The 17,312-nt window shown below is 39.6% G+C and overlaps 1 protein-coding gene across 1 annotated transcript; it reads right to left on the bottom strand.

The window, feature by feature from the left end:
- Positions 1-13,724: 13,724 nt before the first annotated feature.
- NEUROD6 (neuronal differentiation 6) lies at positions 13,725-16,229 on the bottom strand. The gene is made up of 2 exons (XM_073549927.1): positions 15,938-16,229; positions 13,725-15,097 (listed from the first exon to the last, which is right to left on the bottom strand). Exon 2 carries the CDS (start codon positions 15,074-15,076, stop codon positions 14,063-14,065), a length of 1,014 nt encoding a protein of 337 aa, XP_073406028.1. The 5' UTR covers positions 15,077-15,097; positions 15,938-16,229; the 3' UTR covers positions 13,725-14,062.
- Positions 16,230-17,312: the final 1,083 nt, after the last annotated feature.

Raw genomic sequence — 17,312 nt, 5'->3', positions numbered from 1 at the left:
ACACAGGAGCTAGTGTTTTTCTCTGTGCAGATGGCACTTCTGAGCAGCAACTGGCCGTGTTGGAGCCCAGGGTCAATCAGTTTAGGTGGTAGAAACATGAACACAACAGGAGACCTGGATACTGTTGCCAACCAATTATTTAATCTGGAAGAGGACTGGCAAATTCCAGCGAGATCCAGGCCTTGTTCATTTTCAGAAAAGTAAGCCGGTCAACGTTATCGGAGGATAGTTGCATGCAACGGTCTGTTAGTACACCACCTGCGGCACTAAAGACGCGTTCTGATAATACACTAGCAGCAGGGCAAGCCAGCACCTCCAATGCATACTGGCTAAGCTCTGGCCATTTATCCAGCTTAGAGACCCAAAACTTGAAAGGGGAAGAGCCATCTGGGAGTACACTGAGAGGGCAAGACATGTAGTCTGTCACCATCTGACGGAAACGTTGCCTCCTGCTGACTGGAGCCGTCTGTGATGGTGTAGACATTTGTGGCGGGGACACAAAACTTTGCCACATTTGGGCCATACTGGTCTTGCCTTGTGCTGAGGCGCTGCTTCTGCTCCCTCTTTGTGCAGAGCTTCTTCCACTGCCTCGACGCACAGAGCTGCTTTGTAAAGCACTAGCAGCACTGCTCTCAGGTGGAATGGAGAACATGATGGAATGCACTAATGTGTCTTGGTACTCCCGCATTTTACGCTCCTGGTTCAGCGGTGTTATGAGACTTTGTAAGTTGTCCCGGTAGCGAGGATCTATGAGGGTGTACACCCAATAATCATCGCAGCAGGAAATCAACCATGTGCTGCAGACTCCCAACTGGCCAAGAAACGCTGTCCCATGCTTGAGGCGTCATCTCTGCCTGCTCTGCATCACCCCACCCTCCCTCTACATACTGATTACTAGAGCATTGTGTACCTCCCTCCTCTGGAGAGATGTCTTCCTCCTCCATTGACTCCTCCTCATCCTCCTCACAAATTGTCCCATGCCTAGGCCTTTGTGAGGAACCACGTTGCGCAGACTGTCCAGAAGCAGAGGCATTTGTGACTCCTCATCCTCCACCTCTTCCAAAACCTCCTCCCTTAGTGCTTGCAGTGTTTTTTTGAAGCAGGCAGATAAGGGGTGACAGTCATGCTGACTAGTGCATCATCTGCACTCGCCATCTGCGTGGAATCATCGAAGGCACGCAAAACGTGGCAGATGTCCTTCATAAAGGCCCACTCAGTGGTGGTGAAGTGTGAACGGCGTGCAGTGCGCCTTGTTTGCGCCTGATGCAGCTGGTACTCCATTACTGCTGCCTGCTGCTCACACAACTGCTCCAACATATGTAACGTTGAATTCCATCTGGTGGGTAGGTCACATATGATGCGATATTCCGGAAGGCGGAATCGGCGCTGCAGAGCTGCAATGCGCGATCTTGCCATGCTGGAACGCCGCAAGTGAGCGCACTCTATGCGGACCTTGTGCAGCAGTGCATCAAGATCGGGATAGTCCCTCAAAAAACTCTGCATGACCAAGTTGAGCACATGTGCCAGACATGGGATGTGAGTGAGGTTGCCTAGGTCCAGAGCTGCCACCAGATTTCGGCCATTCTCACACACTACCAAGCCTGGCTGGAGATTCGCTGGCTCAAACCACACGTCGCTCTCCTGCTTGATGGCATTCCAGAGCTCCTGCGCTGTGTGGCTTTGATTCCCCAAAGAAATTAATTTCAGTACGGCCTGTTGACGTTTGGCCACGGCTGTGCTCATATCTGTCGTAACAGGTAAGCGTTCATGGATCCATGTGGAGGTAGACCGTGACAGCTCCAGCAGCGCTCATTCAGAGGAACTGGAGTATGAGGAGGAGTCAATGTGTACAGACTGGATTCCTGCAATCCTTGGAGTTGGCAGAACACGTACAGCGCCACTCTCAAAATGTGTACCCGGCTCCACAACATTTACCCAATGGGTAGTGAGGGAAAGGTATCGTCCCTGTCCATGGTTACTGGTCCACGCATCAGTGGTCAGGTGGACCTTGCTACTGACGGCGTTTAGTAGCACATGTTTAATTTTTCCCTCCACATGCTTTTGCAGGGCAGGGACGGCTTGCCTGCTGAAATAAAAGCGGCTGGGCACGTTGTATTGTGGGACTGCCAATGCCATGAAGTTACGGAAGGTGTCAGTCTCCACCAGCCTGAATGAGAGCATTTCAAGGGACAGTAGTTTTGCAATGCCAGCATTCAGACCCTGTGCTCGGGGATGGTTTGCCAAGTATGGCCGCCTTTTCTCCCATGCCTGTGCTACCGATGGCTGAAGAGTGGCCTGGGAGTGTGAGGATGACAGGGAACATGGTGCTGTGGGTGGAATTACACTGGGTCTCTGGACAACAGTGCCAGAGGTTCTTCCATGGTGATCCTGTGAGGAAGTCGAACCAGCTGTGTGTGAGCTGGAGGAAGAGGCTAAAACACGAGCTGAAGAGGTGGTAGGTGGTGCTGTACGTTGGCCTACGTCTTCAGTGTGTCTTTGTGACTCCACCATGTGCTTGGTCCACACATGTTTCCACATATTTGTGGTATTGAGGTTTCTGACACTTTTCCCTCTTTTGACTTTCTGATTACACAGCTTGCATTTGACAAAGCAAATGTCATCTGCAACTGTGTCAAAAAAGGACCACGCACTGCAAGTCCTGGGAGCGCCCATTTTGGGTTTTGGAAGAGGAATGCTCCTAATGGGTGCCGAAGTGGAGGCTACAAGCAACCAAGTCTGCCCCCTCCCTCTCCCTTCTGTTTTGGCCATTCAGGGAATCTCTTTCTCAGAGCTCCTCCCACCACCTTCCTGTTTCTCACGCCATGATGGGTCAAGGACCTCATCATCTACACTACCCTCTTCAAACACCTGCTTCTCCTGGGTAGTCTCGACAGCACAGTACGCACCAGAAAGTGGCACCTGAGTCTCATCATCAGATGCGTACTGAGGTGTGCTGACCATAGGCACTGGCCCACCCGCCTCTTCAGATTCAGAGAGACAAAGCAGTTGCGCATCACTGCATACTACCTCTTCTTCAAATTCTCGAATGCTGCTTGGCTGGCCCTCTCTTTCCAAGCCAACAGATTCAGAGAACAGAATTAGAGATGGCTCCTGTCCAGGGCTCTCTGACTGCCTGGGCAATTTGGCAGGTGGTGAAGAGACAGATGGGTTCTCTTCAGTGCTCTGGACTTGAGAGGATCTGGAACTAATTGAAGTCGATGCGATAGCTGCCATCCATCCGACCAAAGCTTCAATTTGTTCGTCCTGCAGCAGTGGGGTACGGCGAGCTCCTGCAAAGCTGTGTATAAAGGACTGTTCCCTGGTAAAACTGGGGGATGCTGAGTCACTGGTGCCCGCAGCAGGCATTTTTTCTTGTTCTGCCATTTTCACTACTAGATTCCTGCTGAGGGCATGGGGAGTGTGCGACTGGTGCAGAAGTAATGAAAAATTAATAAAGTGGAGACTTTCACACTGTTTCCATTGTTGTGCCTGCTCAGCACCATCAGCACAGGTGAGCACTACTCAGATGTTCATTTTTCCCAGGCTATTCATGCTGATTAACACATGAAGGGCTTCCCTTTTTCATTCTCTACAGTTGCTTACTGTCTGCCACACATCAGGCTAATGGTACTGGTCTTCTCTTCACTGAGCTCTTTCTGCATTGTCTCCTCCCTTTTGTGGGCAGTACCTTCAATGTCTCAGTCTCATCACTTTTCTCTTCTGATGTCTCCACCTTCAGCCACCCCCCTTTATTCTCTTTTCACTTCTTGTTGGGTAGTACTTTTATTTCCAATTTCCTTCACCAGCTGCAAACTTTCCAGAGGATCAGTTCTTCTTCACAAGGCACTTCCTTCTTTGAGCTGTGCTTTTGGTGTGCTAGGCAAACCTTCGCACTTTTCTTCCCCTTCCACTACCATGATGGACAGTTTCTTCTTACTTTACTGCAACACCAATTGCCATTTCCCAACACAAATCCGATACCATCTTTACTGCTCCGCAAGTTACATCTTTAATTTACAAGACCAAATCCTGATCCCTTCAAATACACTAATTTAGGTGTAAGGTATCATTCTTGCCTACGGTTGTTTCTGTTTCCGTAAACAAGGTATGTCTGGATGGATGTGTATGTTATCACTTCTGATAAATGTATCTACAGACTAAATACTGATGATTGTCAAGCCATGTCTTGACCCGACACCGAGAGTCGTCTTCTATCCAAGGTAGCATCTGGTCCGACTGTTCATTATACCAGTGCCAGGCTCCAGTTTTCTGATGAATCATCATTTTTCTCAGATTATTCTTCTACAGGCACAAGTGACGTTGCTTACACTATGAAAATAGCAAAACGGGGGAAAAAAATTGTATCATCAGATGACCCTGGAAGCTTGAATGCGTTTAATGGATTATGTGTTTCAGGGATTGTCCATCCCCTTCAATAGGTACATACCAAATGAAGGGGACAGACTGTTCATAAAATGTGTAGTCTTGTAAACCATTTCAGCTTTCTGAATCATCTTGTCTACTTAATTATAGCGCCGGACAATACAGCACAGTTTTTTTTATGTTCTACAATTGCCACTATTAGCTCCCTGTCGAGAGCTTGGGGAGCATGCGAGTGGTGCAGAAATAATTACGTGGAGACTTTAATGCTATTTCAGGTGTTGTGCCTGCTTATCACAACCAGCCAAGGTGAGCACTACTTAAATGTTCTTTTTCCCAGGCTACTCAAACTGATCCACACATGAAGCACTTTCCCTTTTCATTCTCTACAGTTGCTTCCTCTCTGACACACAGAAGGCTAATAGAGCTGGTCTTTTCTTCATCATGCTCTTTCGGCTTCATGTCCTCCCTTTTATTGGCAGTACTATAGACTTGTTAGTGGCATCAATGTCTCTATTCTGATGTCTCCGCCTTAGCCACTCCTCCAATGTTCTATCTTCACCTCTCAGTGGGCAGGGCTTTCTTTTCAATGCAGCTTGCCCTGATGCACACATCTGACAGTGCACCAGCTTTTCTTCATAGGGCACTTCCTTCTTGGGGCTGTGATTCTGGTGGGCTAGGCAAATCTTCACCTCTCCTTTCCCTTCCACTACCATGATAGATGGTTTCTTCTGATTTTACTGTGACACCAATCGGCATCTGCAAACACAATTCACATGCTATCTTTACTTCACAGTAGGTTACATACTCATTTTACAGGACCAAATCTTGATATTACCGACTATGCCAATTTAAATATAAGGGGACATTCTTCCCAAGGGTTGCTTAAGCGTCCATAAACATGATATCACTGGCTACCTGGATGAGTGTATGTGTTATCCCTTCTGATAAATGTATCTGCAGACTGCATACTGATGATTGACATGGCAGGCTAAGACCCGATGATTTCAAGATGAATGAGAGAGGCAGTTGAAAGAATATGAACTTTTCTTCATTGAACAAACTCTTAGAACACATATACAGATTGTAGCATAAATAAAACTTTGGTAAAATATCTTGTGAACAATTCAGAGGAATAATCTTGACTATTACATGTGGTGCAATATATCTGATGGTACGCATTACACTGAAAGTAGACTGTTATAAGGGCCAATATCTTCCCTTGTGAGGGCTGAACTGGTCAAGGTGTGTCATTGCTGTGCAGAGGGTAGATGAAGACATGGCATGAATGAGTTAATATGAAATATAATATATTAATATGTTGATTTATATATGTTTGATAAGAGTTTTGTATTTTATGCTTATGGCTGGTTTGTGTCTCAGTTGTCCTGGAGGCTCTGCCTCAAGGTCATCTCTGGGAATGGCGTGAAGGCTGTCCACTATCGGGACAATCTTCAGCATAGGGATATAGTTTACATCACACAGGGTAACAGATAGTTAATACAAAGGATTAGCTCATTTGTTGAGAGGGATTAGTTTAGTTTATAGGGAAAGCACTTCCGAGTTCAGTCGGGGAGAGTCAGAGTGGAGGAGAGTGAGGGAGGAGTTTAGTAGAGTCAATAAGTGCTAGATAATGTCGGGTTCTAAGAATATGGATGTAAGAGAGGCACAAGGGATCCTTCAATGTAAGCCTCCTTACAGTAGGAGGACACATCCCATGCTTTGTGTGGATACAGGACAGTCTTGGGCCTAGGACCCGGATGAGACATTGATGGTTGTGTCTCTATCTCCCTGGTGAGAAAGGTGTCAGCTTGGTCACAGCAAAAGAAAAGGATGGTGAGCTTCAGGGAAACTTTTGCTGGATAGGAAGCTCCTAGAACCAACAGAAGATGTTGAGGCAGTGGCAGGTCAGGCAGAATGGAGTCAAAGACTGATAATACACATGACCAAGGGAACATCATCAAAGAGGGACTCTGTCTCAATTTATATGCCGCAGTTGCTTGTATCTGTGTTAAACAGTAAAGCCGAACCTGCTGAACTGGACCTATGGTCTCCTGTCATATCTGTAGTTGCAGCAGGATCCAGTCCCAAGGAAGAGGAGGTTACCGGTAGTGATGGGCGAACTCCTGGTTGTTCAGGTCTGGCCGAACAGTTGAAAAAAAGTTTGGTACCAGAACAGTACCAGAACATGAACATGGATCCCATTCACATGAATGGGGTGCATGAGCATCCAGTGTTTTCCACTCTATTATGTGCATGACAGCGTGGCAATGCTTCCTCTGATCGGTGGTAAGAACATGAATCAACAAGGTAACTGAACTGAGGTGACTCACTGAGCTGAGCGCTGCACCTTGAGACTTTTTCTCACAGTGCTAACGGTGACCTTACCAAGGTCTGGTACATGCTCTGTCTTCTACATAGGGAATCATGGTACTGTACACCGCAGCAAAAACTGCTGCGGGTCCGCAGCGGCCAAATCCGCTGCGGAACCGCAGCAAAATCCGCAGCGTGTGCACACAGCCAAAGGGTTCCTTTTCCTACAGAAATGTTCTCACTAACTGCCTAGATACAGGAACTGAATTCCTAATGCCCTATTAACTTCTCCTAAACCAAGGGCAGGCCTAATACTTAACCCTGTAAGTACCAGGCTAACTAAACTGTTGCAGACCACATAGGAAATTATAGACACAGATATGCAGGTCAGTATATTAAGCTAATACAAGAAGGGTGATTTCCACTCTTTACATGTACTCCAGCAAGCAGTTAATTAAGACAGGTGTGCACTTTGCCAGTCAATGAAATGCCTCTTAAAATGAAGTTGCAGGACACATGAGTGAGTTGACAATCCATTCAGTTCCATCTGGCCACAGTCCGGAGAGTAGGGGAGAATCCTGGAAGATTGTGACTGGTGATCTGTATAATAGAAATATTGTTTTGCACATAGTTTAAAAAAATACTAATGGAGATGGAGAAGAAAGGGAGAAATCTAATCAATATTAGAACTAGAAGGAAGTACACAATACCACAACTCACTATAATTATATCTCCTGACAAGTCAGACCTGTTTTACTTATAGTTCTTTAAAAGACAAAGAAGCCAAGTCAACTAAGTGTTAGTCAAGTAAATGTTATCTGCCACCCAGCCCCCCTTTATTCAAATCAATATTCAAATCATTTATCAGGCAAACTGAAAAAATACATGTCATCATCCATTTTTTTGCACACTTAAAATATTGTGAATACTCTTGAGAAGCCTTATCACTTACTTCACTTGAATTCCTTCAAACCCAAAGTTTTGTAGGGTCCCTCAAGATCCATAACAACAAACAATTTTCCGCTAAAGAATAAATATCCATTTATGGGTTACTTGAGACCTATATTTCTATGGCTATTATATTATGATATTTCCATCTACAAAGCTGTATGGGCTTGTTATATACAGGACAAACTGTAGATTTTATTGATACCGTTTTGGGATACATTTCTTTGTTTTTTTGGTTATTGGATAAACAAAAAGGGAAACATCTTGCATTCAGCTTTTTTTTCATGTTGTTCACTGTTTGAGATAATCATCATCTTATTTATTTTTTCATATCTTTACAGAGGTATTCCAAATGATGCAGCCCTTTTTACTTTTTTTAGCCATTGGAATTGTTTGTTTATTTTTTTGTGGAAAAATATTTAGTTTTACCATGTTATTAATATATATTTTTTTAAGTTTGTTTTTTTAGTCTCATTATGGGACATAACTGGGTGATCAGTTGATTGCTTCTTTATTGAGCTGCAATACTTGTGTATTGCAATATATTATGCTTATCAATAAAAACCATCGGGTATTCTGTTGGTGCTGCCTTTGATAGGGCATAAGCAGAGTTCAAGGATGGCAGGCCGGTGGGCCTTTATTAGACTACTAGTTGTCTTGGAAACCCATTGGTAATTTAATGATCCCGATGATGGAGGATTATTTTGGGATGAATAACTGGTTAGACACTGGGGTCGTTATTTCTAGCAGAATCTAAGGGGCTGTATGTCACAGATGATACTAACCCCTGATTGCTCAGACTCACCTCCCTTTCTTTACACATGTGAAAGATTTTGGGAAGTACTTACCGACAGCGTCAAATATATAATGTGTTTGTCTACAGTGGGTTAGAGAAAATGGATCTAGGCAGTGATCTTCAAAGAGAAAATCTTCCAGACTTCTGGAAATATTTGGTTCCAAGTTTTCATCTTATATGGAATAATATATGGATTATGGATTATAATATATGAATATATGGAATAAATATATCTTTTTTAAGCAATTATAAGAATAACTTGACATTCACAGAACAAAAACAGAGTAAGCATGTCCCAAGTTTTTAGTCAGATGTTTGTGACTTTTCTGAGAGGAGCTGGTAGGGTGCAGAGTAGGCACAAGTATAGAAGAGCAAAGACAACGATGACTATTTATAGACAAGTATAAGATATATTCAGTTGTAACCATATGGTTTTCTCATGTACTTTTCAATCTAAAATTAATAAATTCATTGCTACTTTTTATGTGCTCTTCACTTCCATTAATAAATATTACTTCTAATATAGGGAAAAATGACGGTAACGAGTAATTTTTAAAGATCCTGTCTTATATTGTAAAGTAATCCCTACCAGACGTAATTTTCAGTGAGGATACCAACCATGGGAAAACCACATTTAACAGAAGAAAATTATGTTACACGAGCAGATTTTCAATACTGACAATTGCTGACATTTGAATATGTCGCCTTGAATGAAAAACACTGAAGCCATTTCCTTCTGGCAGGGAACATATGTGCAGAATTTGCTGATGAGCTGTTTACGTGGGAGAAAAATAATGCGCTCTTATAAAAAATAGTTTTTGTTGCATTTGAGGCATTGCAATCTTAATAAAGTACCATATTAATTGTCTATACACATATTTAGTATGTATAAAAAAAAGAAATTACCTTGTGCCATATATTTTCCTATGTATGTACTATAGAAATGATAACAAATGAATATGATCTTTTCACCTTTTTCCCTATAAATCACAATTTTGTGAACAACAGTCCCCATGCACATGCAATGAATGGAAGCATTAATGAGCTGACATTCTTGTCTTACTGTCAGAGGTAGAGAACGCAGCAGATGGAGGAACTACAAATTAGCATTTTCACTTGCATAGGTATGGTTTACATGGAAATTTATTTCATCTGCACCAGCTTCCAAAACAATGTTTAAGCTAGCTGGACATCATATAAGGTTAATGCTTTCACATTTTTGCCTCCTAGAGTCTTAACCTCACTATGTCTCTATATAAATAAATATATAAGTCTTGGAGTTCATTAACTTATAAGATTATATTATAACCAGCTAAAGTGCAATATACCACTAATCATACATTTATATGTGCCCAGTTTATACATTTTACTGCCATTTTGAGAGCAAGCTAAGTTCACAAGTTGCCGTTGTAATTTTATTACACAATAAACGCTACCAAGTCATAAACACTGTATAATTTTAATGTGTGACCATAGATGTGGTAAAAAGGCAGAGCATAATCTTATTCTTATTGAATGAAAATAATATACAGCTATGGCAAAAATTAAGAGAACACCACATCAAAACCCTGTCATGGGCAGCCCATTCTCCAGACCTGAACCCCATTGAAAATCTCTGGAATGTAATCAAGAGGATGATGGATAGTCACAAGCCATCAAACAAAGAAGAAATGCTTACATTTTGGGTCCAGAAGCAGTGTGAAAGACTAGTGGCAAGCATGCCAAGATGCATGAAAGCTGTTTTTAAAAATCATGGTTATTCCACAAAATATTGATTTCTGAACTCTTCCTGAGTTAAAACACTAGTATTGTTGTTTGTAAATGATTATGAACTTGTTTTTTTTGTGTTTGTTTTTTTAATTTTGAGCATTTTTCTTTGTCAGAAAAAAATGCAAAATTTATGTGGTCAGAAGTTTGTAGACTAAAAGAACAATTTACATTTTGCTCAAAAATATACCTAAAAAGAGAAAAAACAGACACTTGAAAGTGGTCTCTTAATTTCTGCCAAAGCTGTATATATACATACATACAAGTATAAATGGGTCAAAAAGTTTATATTTGACTAAGTCTTTTGTGTGTTAACTATATATTGCCATATTTTACAAACAGAACTCACAAAATTCTTCAAATAAATGTAAATTTCCCCTATATTTTGCATTCCTTTTTTTGCTCTTTTGTTGTAATAGCAACATACTATTTATCAAATTTGCATAAGAATTGATGTGACATAAAAAGTTATGGAGTGGCCAATTCATTAGAATGGAAATTATTAGATGTACTTTTCTGATACAAACTGATCTAAGATTAATGAAGGAAATAATATGTCTATTATCAGGGGCACTTTTAATTGTCTAGTTGACTCTGTCTCCATGAACACACAGGGTGAGGATAAGTTAAAGTTGTAGTAATTCCTGTTGGGAGCAGAAAAGTCTTGCGCCTTTGATATACAGAGATTTTCTGTATGTAATTATAATAAATGTAACAGGAAAAGGATAGTATTCGAGTATGATAATGTCAAAAACTTGCCAAGCACAGTATTACCGAAAAGCATCAAATAATAAATAGGCAAACATACTTTTTATCTTAATTTCTGTATTCATTGACAACGTCTAAAAAGAAATTCAATACTATGTCTTTCTATGCATGCAGTTGGTCGATATAATTACTATCAATGGTCAAACATTTATGCAAGGGCTGAAAGGCATGTTGTGTATTAATATTGACTGTTAGATTCTCCTTGTGTGAATTAATATAAGTAGAATTTGTCATTTATTATACTATGTAAATCCTATGCTGGTTGTACTAAGCTATTGTTATGTGATTATAACTATCAGCTGACCCTATTGTCGTTATTTTCAATATACAGTGAAAATAGGGTCAGCTGATATTTAAATTATAAACTGGAAAAAATGAAAACGAAAGTTGTGATTTTGTTTTTAATTTTACAATGTAATGTAGCAAAACCTGCATTTAATTAATTTGGTTTTAAAAAATATCAAACACAAACTTATTACAATGTGTCAGAAATATATTGTTATTACTTCCTTGCCATATATGTCCTTAAAATGAAAACTGTAAGCGAGATCGCATTATCTATATTTTAACATTCCTCTGTGTATGTATGCACATTATCACCTGTTGGTTTCTAGTTACCAGATCGCAGACGTCTTATCCAACATGCAAGAAGTAAGTTATGAAACCTAGATAGGTAATGAAAATAGCTATATGGAATCTGGTCAAAGCAAAAAATAACTAATTGAAGCAATTATTTTTCCAGATTCTTTGCAACCTTCCCAAGGAGAATATGAAACGTACTTGGATGCCAAACTTGCAGTGGCTGAAACTGAACATGTCACGTGATGTGACACGACCGCTCTAGAAAACTGTCCGGGCTGTGGATATAATATAGACCTTAAATCAATGTTTCCAACTTTTTCATCTAAGAGTATTTTAGAAATTATTTATTGGCTGTTAAAATACATAATGGTCTCCTTCCTAATTGTACTTACGTATATTAAGGTGGTTTAATCTAATTGGTTGATCACTACCAAACCACTCGTTAATATTTATGATATGATTTATTATGTGTGTTTAAAGTTTATTTGCACTAATTCGGCAAATACTGCAACAACATTCAATATTTTTATTTTCTATATTCTTTTTATTTCAGAGACACTTGCTAATTATATTCATATCTCACCCAACTTGCTTTAAAGAAAAGCAAATGATCTATCTATCTATCTATCTATCTATCTATCTATCTATCTATGAAAAACGTCCACATGGGCTATTAAACTACACATGAATCTTTACTGACTGGTGTGCTGCCTTCCATTTTTTGGGTTTATTTACAAGGTTTGGTACATGCTTGGGAGGCTTTTGCACCCAAAAATCTTTCTTTTTTTGCTGCTTTTTGACTCTTTTTACTATCATTTATCTACCTATCCCTCCATCCATCCAACTATCTCATATCTATCCATCTATTATCTATCCATCTCATATCTATCTAGCTCATATCTCTCTATCCATTTATCTTTCTATTAATATACACACCTATATATATGTGCTTTTATATTTATACGTACTTGTTGATATATGTATATTTAGATACACATATATTTGTTGATTTCCTTCGCCAAGTTAACAAAACCATTGGCAGTAATCCTATGATAGGGAAATCATTGGTGTTACATTAGTCCTACTATCTTTAAATTCAGACATGGACTTTTAAACTAAACTCAAGATATGATCATATGTTTGCAATTTAGATTGAGCAGAGAGGAATGTTTTACTTTTATCTATGTTGTTATGTTCACGCGCAATTACATGACATGAAAAAATGTGACAAGTTTAACTGATTATTTATTTTTTTTAACTGCCAGAAATACAAAATTACTCCGGAAAAAAATATCAGCACTGCGGCATCTAACCAACTCAGCTGTGCTGATCCTATAGTAAGGAGACCTAAAATGTGCAATTTTTCAAACATTTTTTTTTTTTGTTAAATGACATCTACCCCAGGCTTTAGCAAACCCGCTAGGTCTATTATTTCAGGTAATTCAGATATGAGACATTAGATACATCGCTTTTTTTAACACTAGTTTGAATTCTAAACCGCAAGCCAAAAAGTTTGATTAGATCGTATTTCATTGTCCAATAAATAGGAAGAGCACCATTTCCTAATGTGATCAATCTATGGATGCTTAATGCTGTTTTTATTATATCTTATTGTACACCACATCAGCATTTAATATAAAAAAAATCTAAAATATATAAATATAATAGAAAACCTTCTATGCATATATGTTGTGAGAGTCATGCCGAAGTAAACTCCTAGTGGTGTTTTGTATTTCATTTAATCTATGAAAAGTAGTGATGCATTTTAGTGAGATGGTCTGTAACACCTATTAATTAAAAATTCCAAATCTTACACTTGATCCCCAGCCATCTGCGTCCACTGATTTACTATTCTGAGAGTAACAGTTTTTTTTTTCTAGACCGTGTTGATGAGAAGGATGCATATTTGTTTTTTTTAATCTGAGCTTTCTATATTGTCACAATTTTCGTTGATTTTGAACTTTTCATGTACATCCTTAACTTTCGCATTCAAGACCTAATGAGCCTGACTTGTGCATTGTTATGTAGTCACTAATCTGTTCGTGGACAATGAGGCCTGGCTGCAAGGCATTTCTTTTCAATCCTTTGCAGGCCATCCTGGCAGAAAACGGCTTTCCATGTAATTGCCTTGAATTGTCTGTGTGTAATTAATATAGACATAGGAATGGTGTAGTGTATATTTCTTTATTTTAGCACGTAATCTTAACAGATTTCTTAACAAATAAACATAAAACACGGCTTTAGTGCAGAGCAATATCACAGTATTCAACTAATAAATGGATCAGGAGTGACAAGTTCTCTTTTAAATATGGCAGAAAATTTTGCTTTTTACAAAAAGATTTAAAAAAAAACAAATAAACTAGAGCACAGAAGTTTAAAACACACTTTTGGGACCGTGGTGATACCTTAATCGAGCCGTGTCAATTACTGTGTGAACAAGCATCTGCTTTATCTTAATTAGATTGGGGGAGGGAGGTGAATGACCACTGTTTATATTCATTTTCCTCATTAATTATGAAAAACTGCATTTAATTCATCTTGCATAGAGAGAGACTGGCTGCGCAGATGGAAGTCATAAGGGAAGTGGCTGTCTGTAGGCAACCTGAACATAGAGCTCTGCCCGAGGGGACCCCTGCCTGGCACTGCACAGTAATGCATGCCATAATTGTAATTTTTCCCATAGTCCAAGGCCTCTTCTTGCTTCAGGGAAAATATTCCATTATAGTTCATGGAGGGAGGGCTTAAGGGACCTTCAAATTGAGGACTGGTGCACTCAGGAGAAGTGCTTTCATAAAAAGATTCATAAGCACTACAGTAATTGTACGGCTTTCCTGTCTTGGAATTGTCAAGGCTTCCATGACCTGGTGGGGTGCTAAGCTCAGGGCTGTGATATGGAGGGTAAATAGAAGTATATGGGGATCTTGAATGATGGACTGCCTCACCACTCTGACCCATGAGAAAACTCCTGGCATTGAGCTGCAGGCACCCAGCCACCAAGTTTGTGGTGGGCTGGGACAAACCTTTGCATAGGTTTTGCACAAAGGTGAGCAGATCTGGTCGCTTCCCAATACGCAGGATCTCAGAAAGAGCCCAGATATAGTTTTTGGCCAGCCTCAAAGTTTCTATTTTAGACAGTTTTTGTGTCTTAGAATAGCAGGGCACAACTTTCCTTAAATTGTCCAGGGCATCATTTAGGCCATGCATTCTCCCCCTTTCTCTTGCATTGGCTTCTACCCGTCGTACTTTAATCCTTTCTATCCTGACCTTGGTCATCTTTTTTTTCCTTGGCCCCCTTCTCCTTGGTAATCCATTTTCATCCTCTTCTTCCTTGTCCTCCTCCTCTTCTTCTTGCTCTGTTTCCTCTTCAGGTGTTCTTTTGACATTTTTCCCATGGGACATTATCTGTTTAGCACAGCTTTCTACTTTCTTTGCAGGTCTTTGCTCCTCGTTTTCCCGCACATACTTTCTACAAAGCTGCGATTCCGTCATCACAACAGATTCATCAAATGGAAGTGTTAACATTGCTGTTTAGGGTTAAACCACCTGAAAGTACAGAGCAATATTCACAGATATTACTAATAAAGCTAACTAATAAATCATTATTCAATTCATAAAACGACTAATTTTCAGAAAAGGTTTATAAACTGAGTACGGTACAAACTTCACAGAAAAAAAATGTAGACAATATTATTAACTTAAATCACATTTTTTATCTGCAATATTACCATATAAGATTGCCGGAAATCCACTATTACGTTTTCTTGTTTTAATTTACAGACATATAGCTTTACATTGCACACATGAATTGTCCAGATTTTTATTTTCACGTGGAAACACTTAAAGATTTTAGACAAAAAATGAATAATCACCTTTCCCTTAAAATAAATCTTGATTTTTTACAAGAATGGTGTTTTTCAGTAAATATTCTTATCTTATTTCTGATCTTATTTGAACAGAAAGGAAATGACGAGTGTCACATAACAAGCGTTTTGGGGATCTCCTGCTTGCTTCTTACCTGGATACTGGCACTATTTGCCGAAATATTATAATAAAATATTGTCTATGTGAATGTGCGGGCAGAGAGGAAATCTGTATATAAAGTCAGACCACAGGACAGCATGCAGAGAAATGCACAAGAATACCCCTTGTGCCTTACCGAACAACCAATTAGTGACACAATTCCTTCACTATGCAATTATGAAAGCATTCTATGATATTGATGCACATTAACGTACATGGCTACCTTGTGTCATGAGATGATGAAAAGAAAGAGCATGATGTTATGGAGAGTAAATGAAGTCTAATATACATACCAGCAAATAACTTCAACATGTAAATATTACATACAGAAATCATATAATACAGCATAAAAAGGTTTGTTACCTTCAGACTTATTCAATCAACATCCAGATTTCATTTTTTTTCGCCTTCAGAGTGAGTCCGAATGTCGCATTGTCTCCAGGAGTCTAGATATGTGTGTATCTCATTGATCTCTAAAAAAAGTGACATTGATGCCAACTGCCAGAGCTGGTACCCATGCCATCTGCTAGTGACGTCACAGGGCAGAGAACCACATGATGCGTTCCCTTGGGACCTTCATTCCGCACTGATCATCTGGCATCCCTGTAAGTGGGTACCAGCATTCATGTATCAACACAGAAGGTTAGGCTGATAAAAAAAAAAAGAAATTCCGCACTTGCATTTCACATACAGGCAATGCAGTTCCATCAGAGCGACTCCTTTTTTTTTCCCAAGGAATCTTATGGGACACATTAAGTAGAAGGCAGTGGTGCCAATGCTAAGTTCTCATCTCCAAATGACACAGCATGAAACGAGGTGAATTCATTCATCTGATGCTATGTTCACTTGCTTACGTGAAATTAACCCATTATTGGTCAGTGGCTGACATGCTACTTAATAATTGCTGTGTCCGAAAGTGGATATTTTTTGTGCCTTTGTTGGTTAGATTTTAAACGCTAAATCTTTGAATACGGGAATTTCAGAAAAATATATAGAAAAGTATTTTTTTTTACTAGAACATTATTAAGATCATTTAATGATGCAGAAAACTTAATGATGCAGCAAACTATCCATCTTGCAAACACAATACATAACGTGCACGAGCAGTAATCTAGATGCATATATTTGTGCAGCGTTAGTATTGCTATTACTATATTACCATTATACTTCTTATTGCTTGACTTGGATTTGAGGCCAAAAGCCTCATGGGATACATTACAATTTTCATCTGAATTTTTTATATAAAAGGTAAAGAATGAAAACGTTTATGAAAACAGTGAGCATCCAATGGAAGCATTATAGTTCATTATTATTACATAATTTTCCCACAATATATATGATCCCTAGTATTTTTGATGACATATTAAAGGTTCTGAGGTGGTCTGCAATGTTTCTAATTGCTAATTTTAATTATGAAATAAATCAGTATATGTTATTTGTCTATTTTTCCGAAGTTACTTTTTTATCAGAGGGGGCTACCGGGAAGCCCTTCACTAGATTTCACTCTATTTTATTGCTCTCGCTGGAGCAGGCAGCTGATTTCGCCACAGAGAAATGCTGGGAAGTAGCAGCCAGGGATGGAGCATAACTAATTGATGTTTGACCAAAAACAGGACTTCTTGTTTTGTGGTTGGGCAGCTATTAGCTACACTTGGTCCCAGGTAGCTATTATTCTGCTTGTCTCTGAAAGGGAAGTGGTTTCTTGCCTCGTGGAAGTAATATGCTTAAAGTAAAAATT

This window comes from Dendrobates tinctorius, unplaced genomic scaffold (genome assembly GCF_039654945.1).
Source record: "Dendrobates tinctorius isolate UK_male_01 unplaced genomic scaffold, ASM3965494v1 ptg000162l, whole genome shotgun sequence".
Taxonomy (NCBI): Eukaryota; Metazoa; Chordata; class Amphibia; order Anura; family Dendrobatidae; genus Dendrobates; species Dendrobates tinctorius.
Note: the sequence above shows the minus strand (reverse complement) of the source record. Positions and strands in the feature narration are given on the sequence as shown.

What these genes read in the sequence shown, in the direction of transcription:
- NEUROD6 (XM_073549927.1), bottom strand. Translation starts at nt 15,076, where the DNA reads ATGTTAACACTTCCATTTGATGAATCTGTTGTGATGACGGAATCGCAG.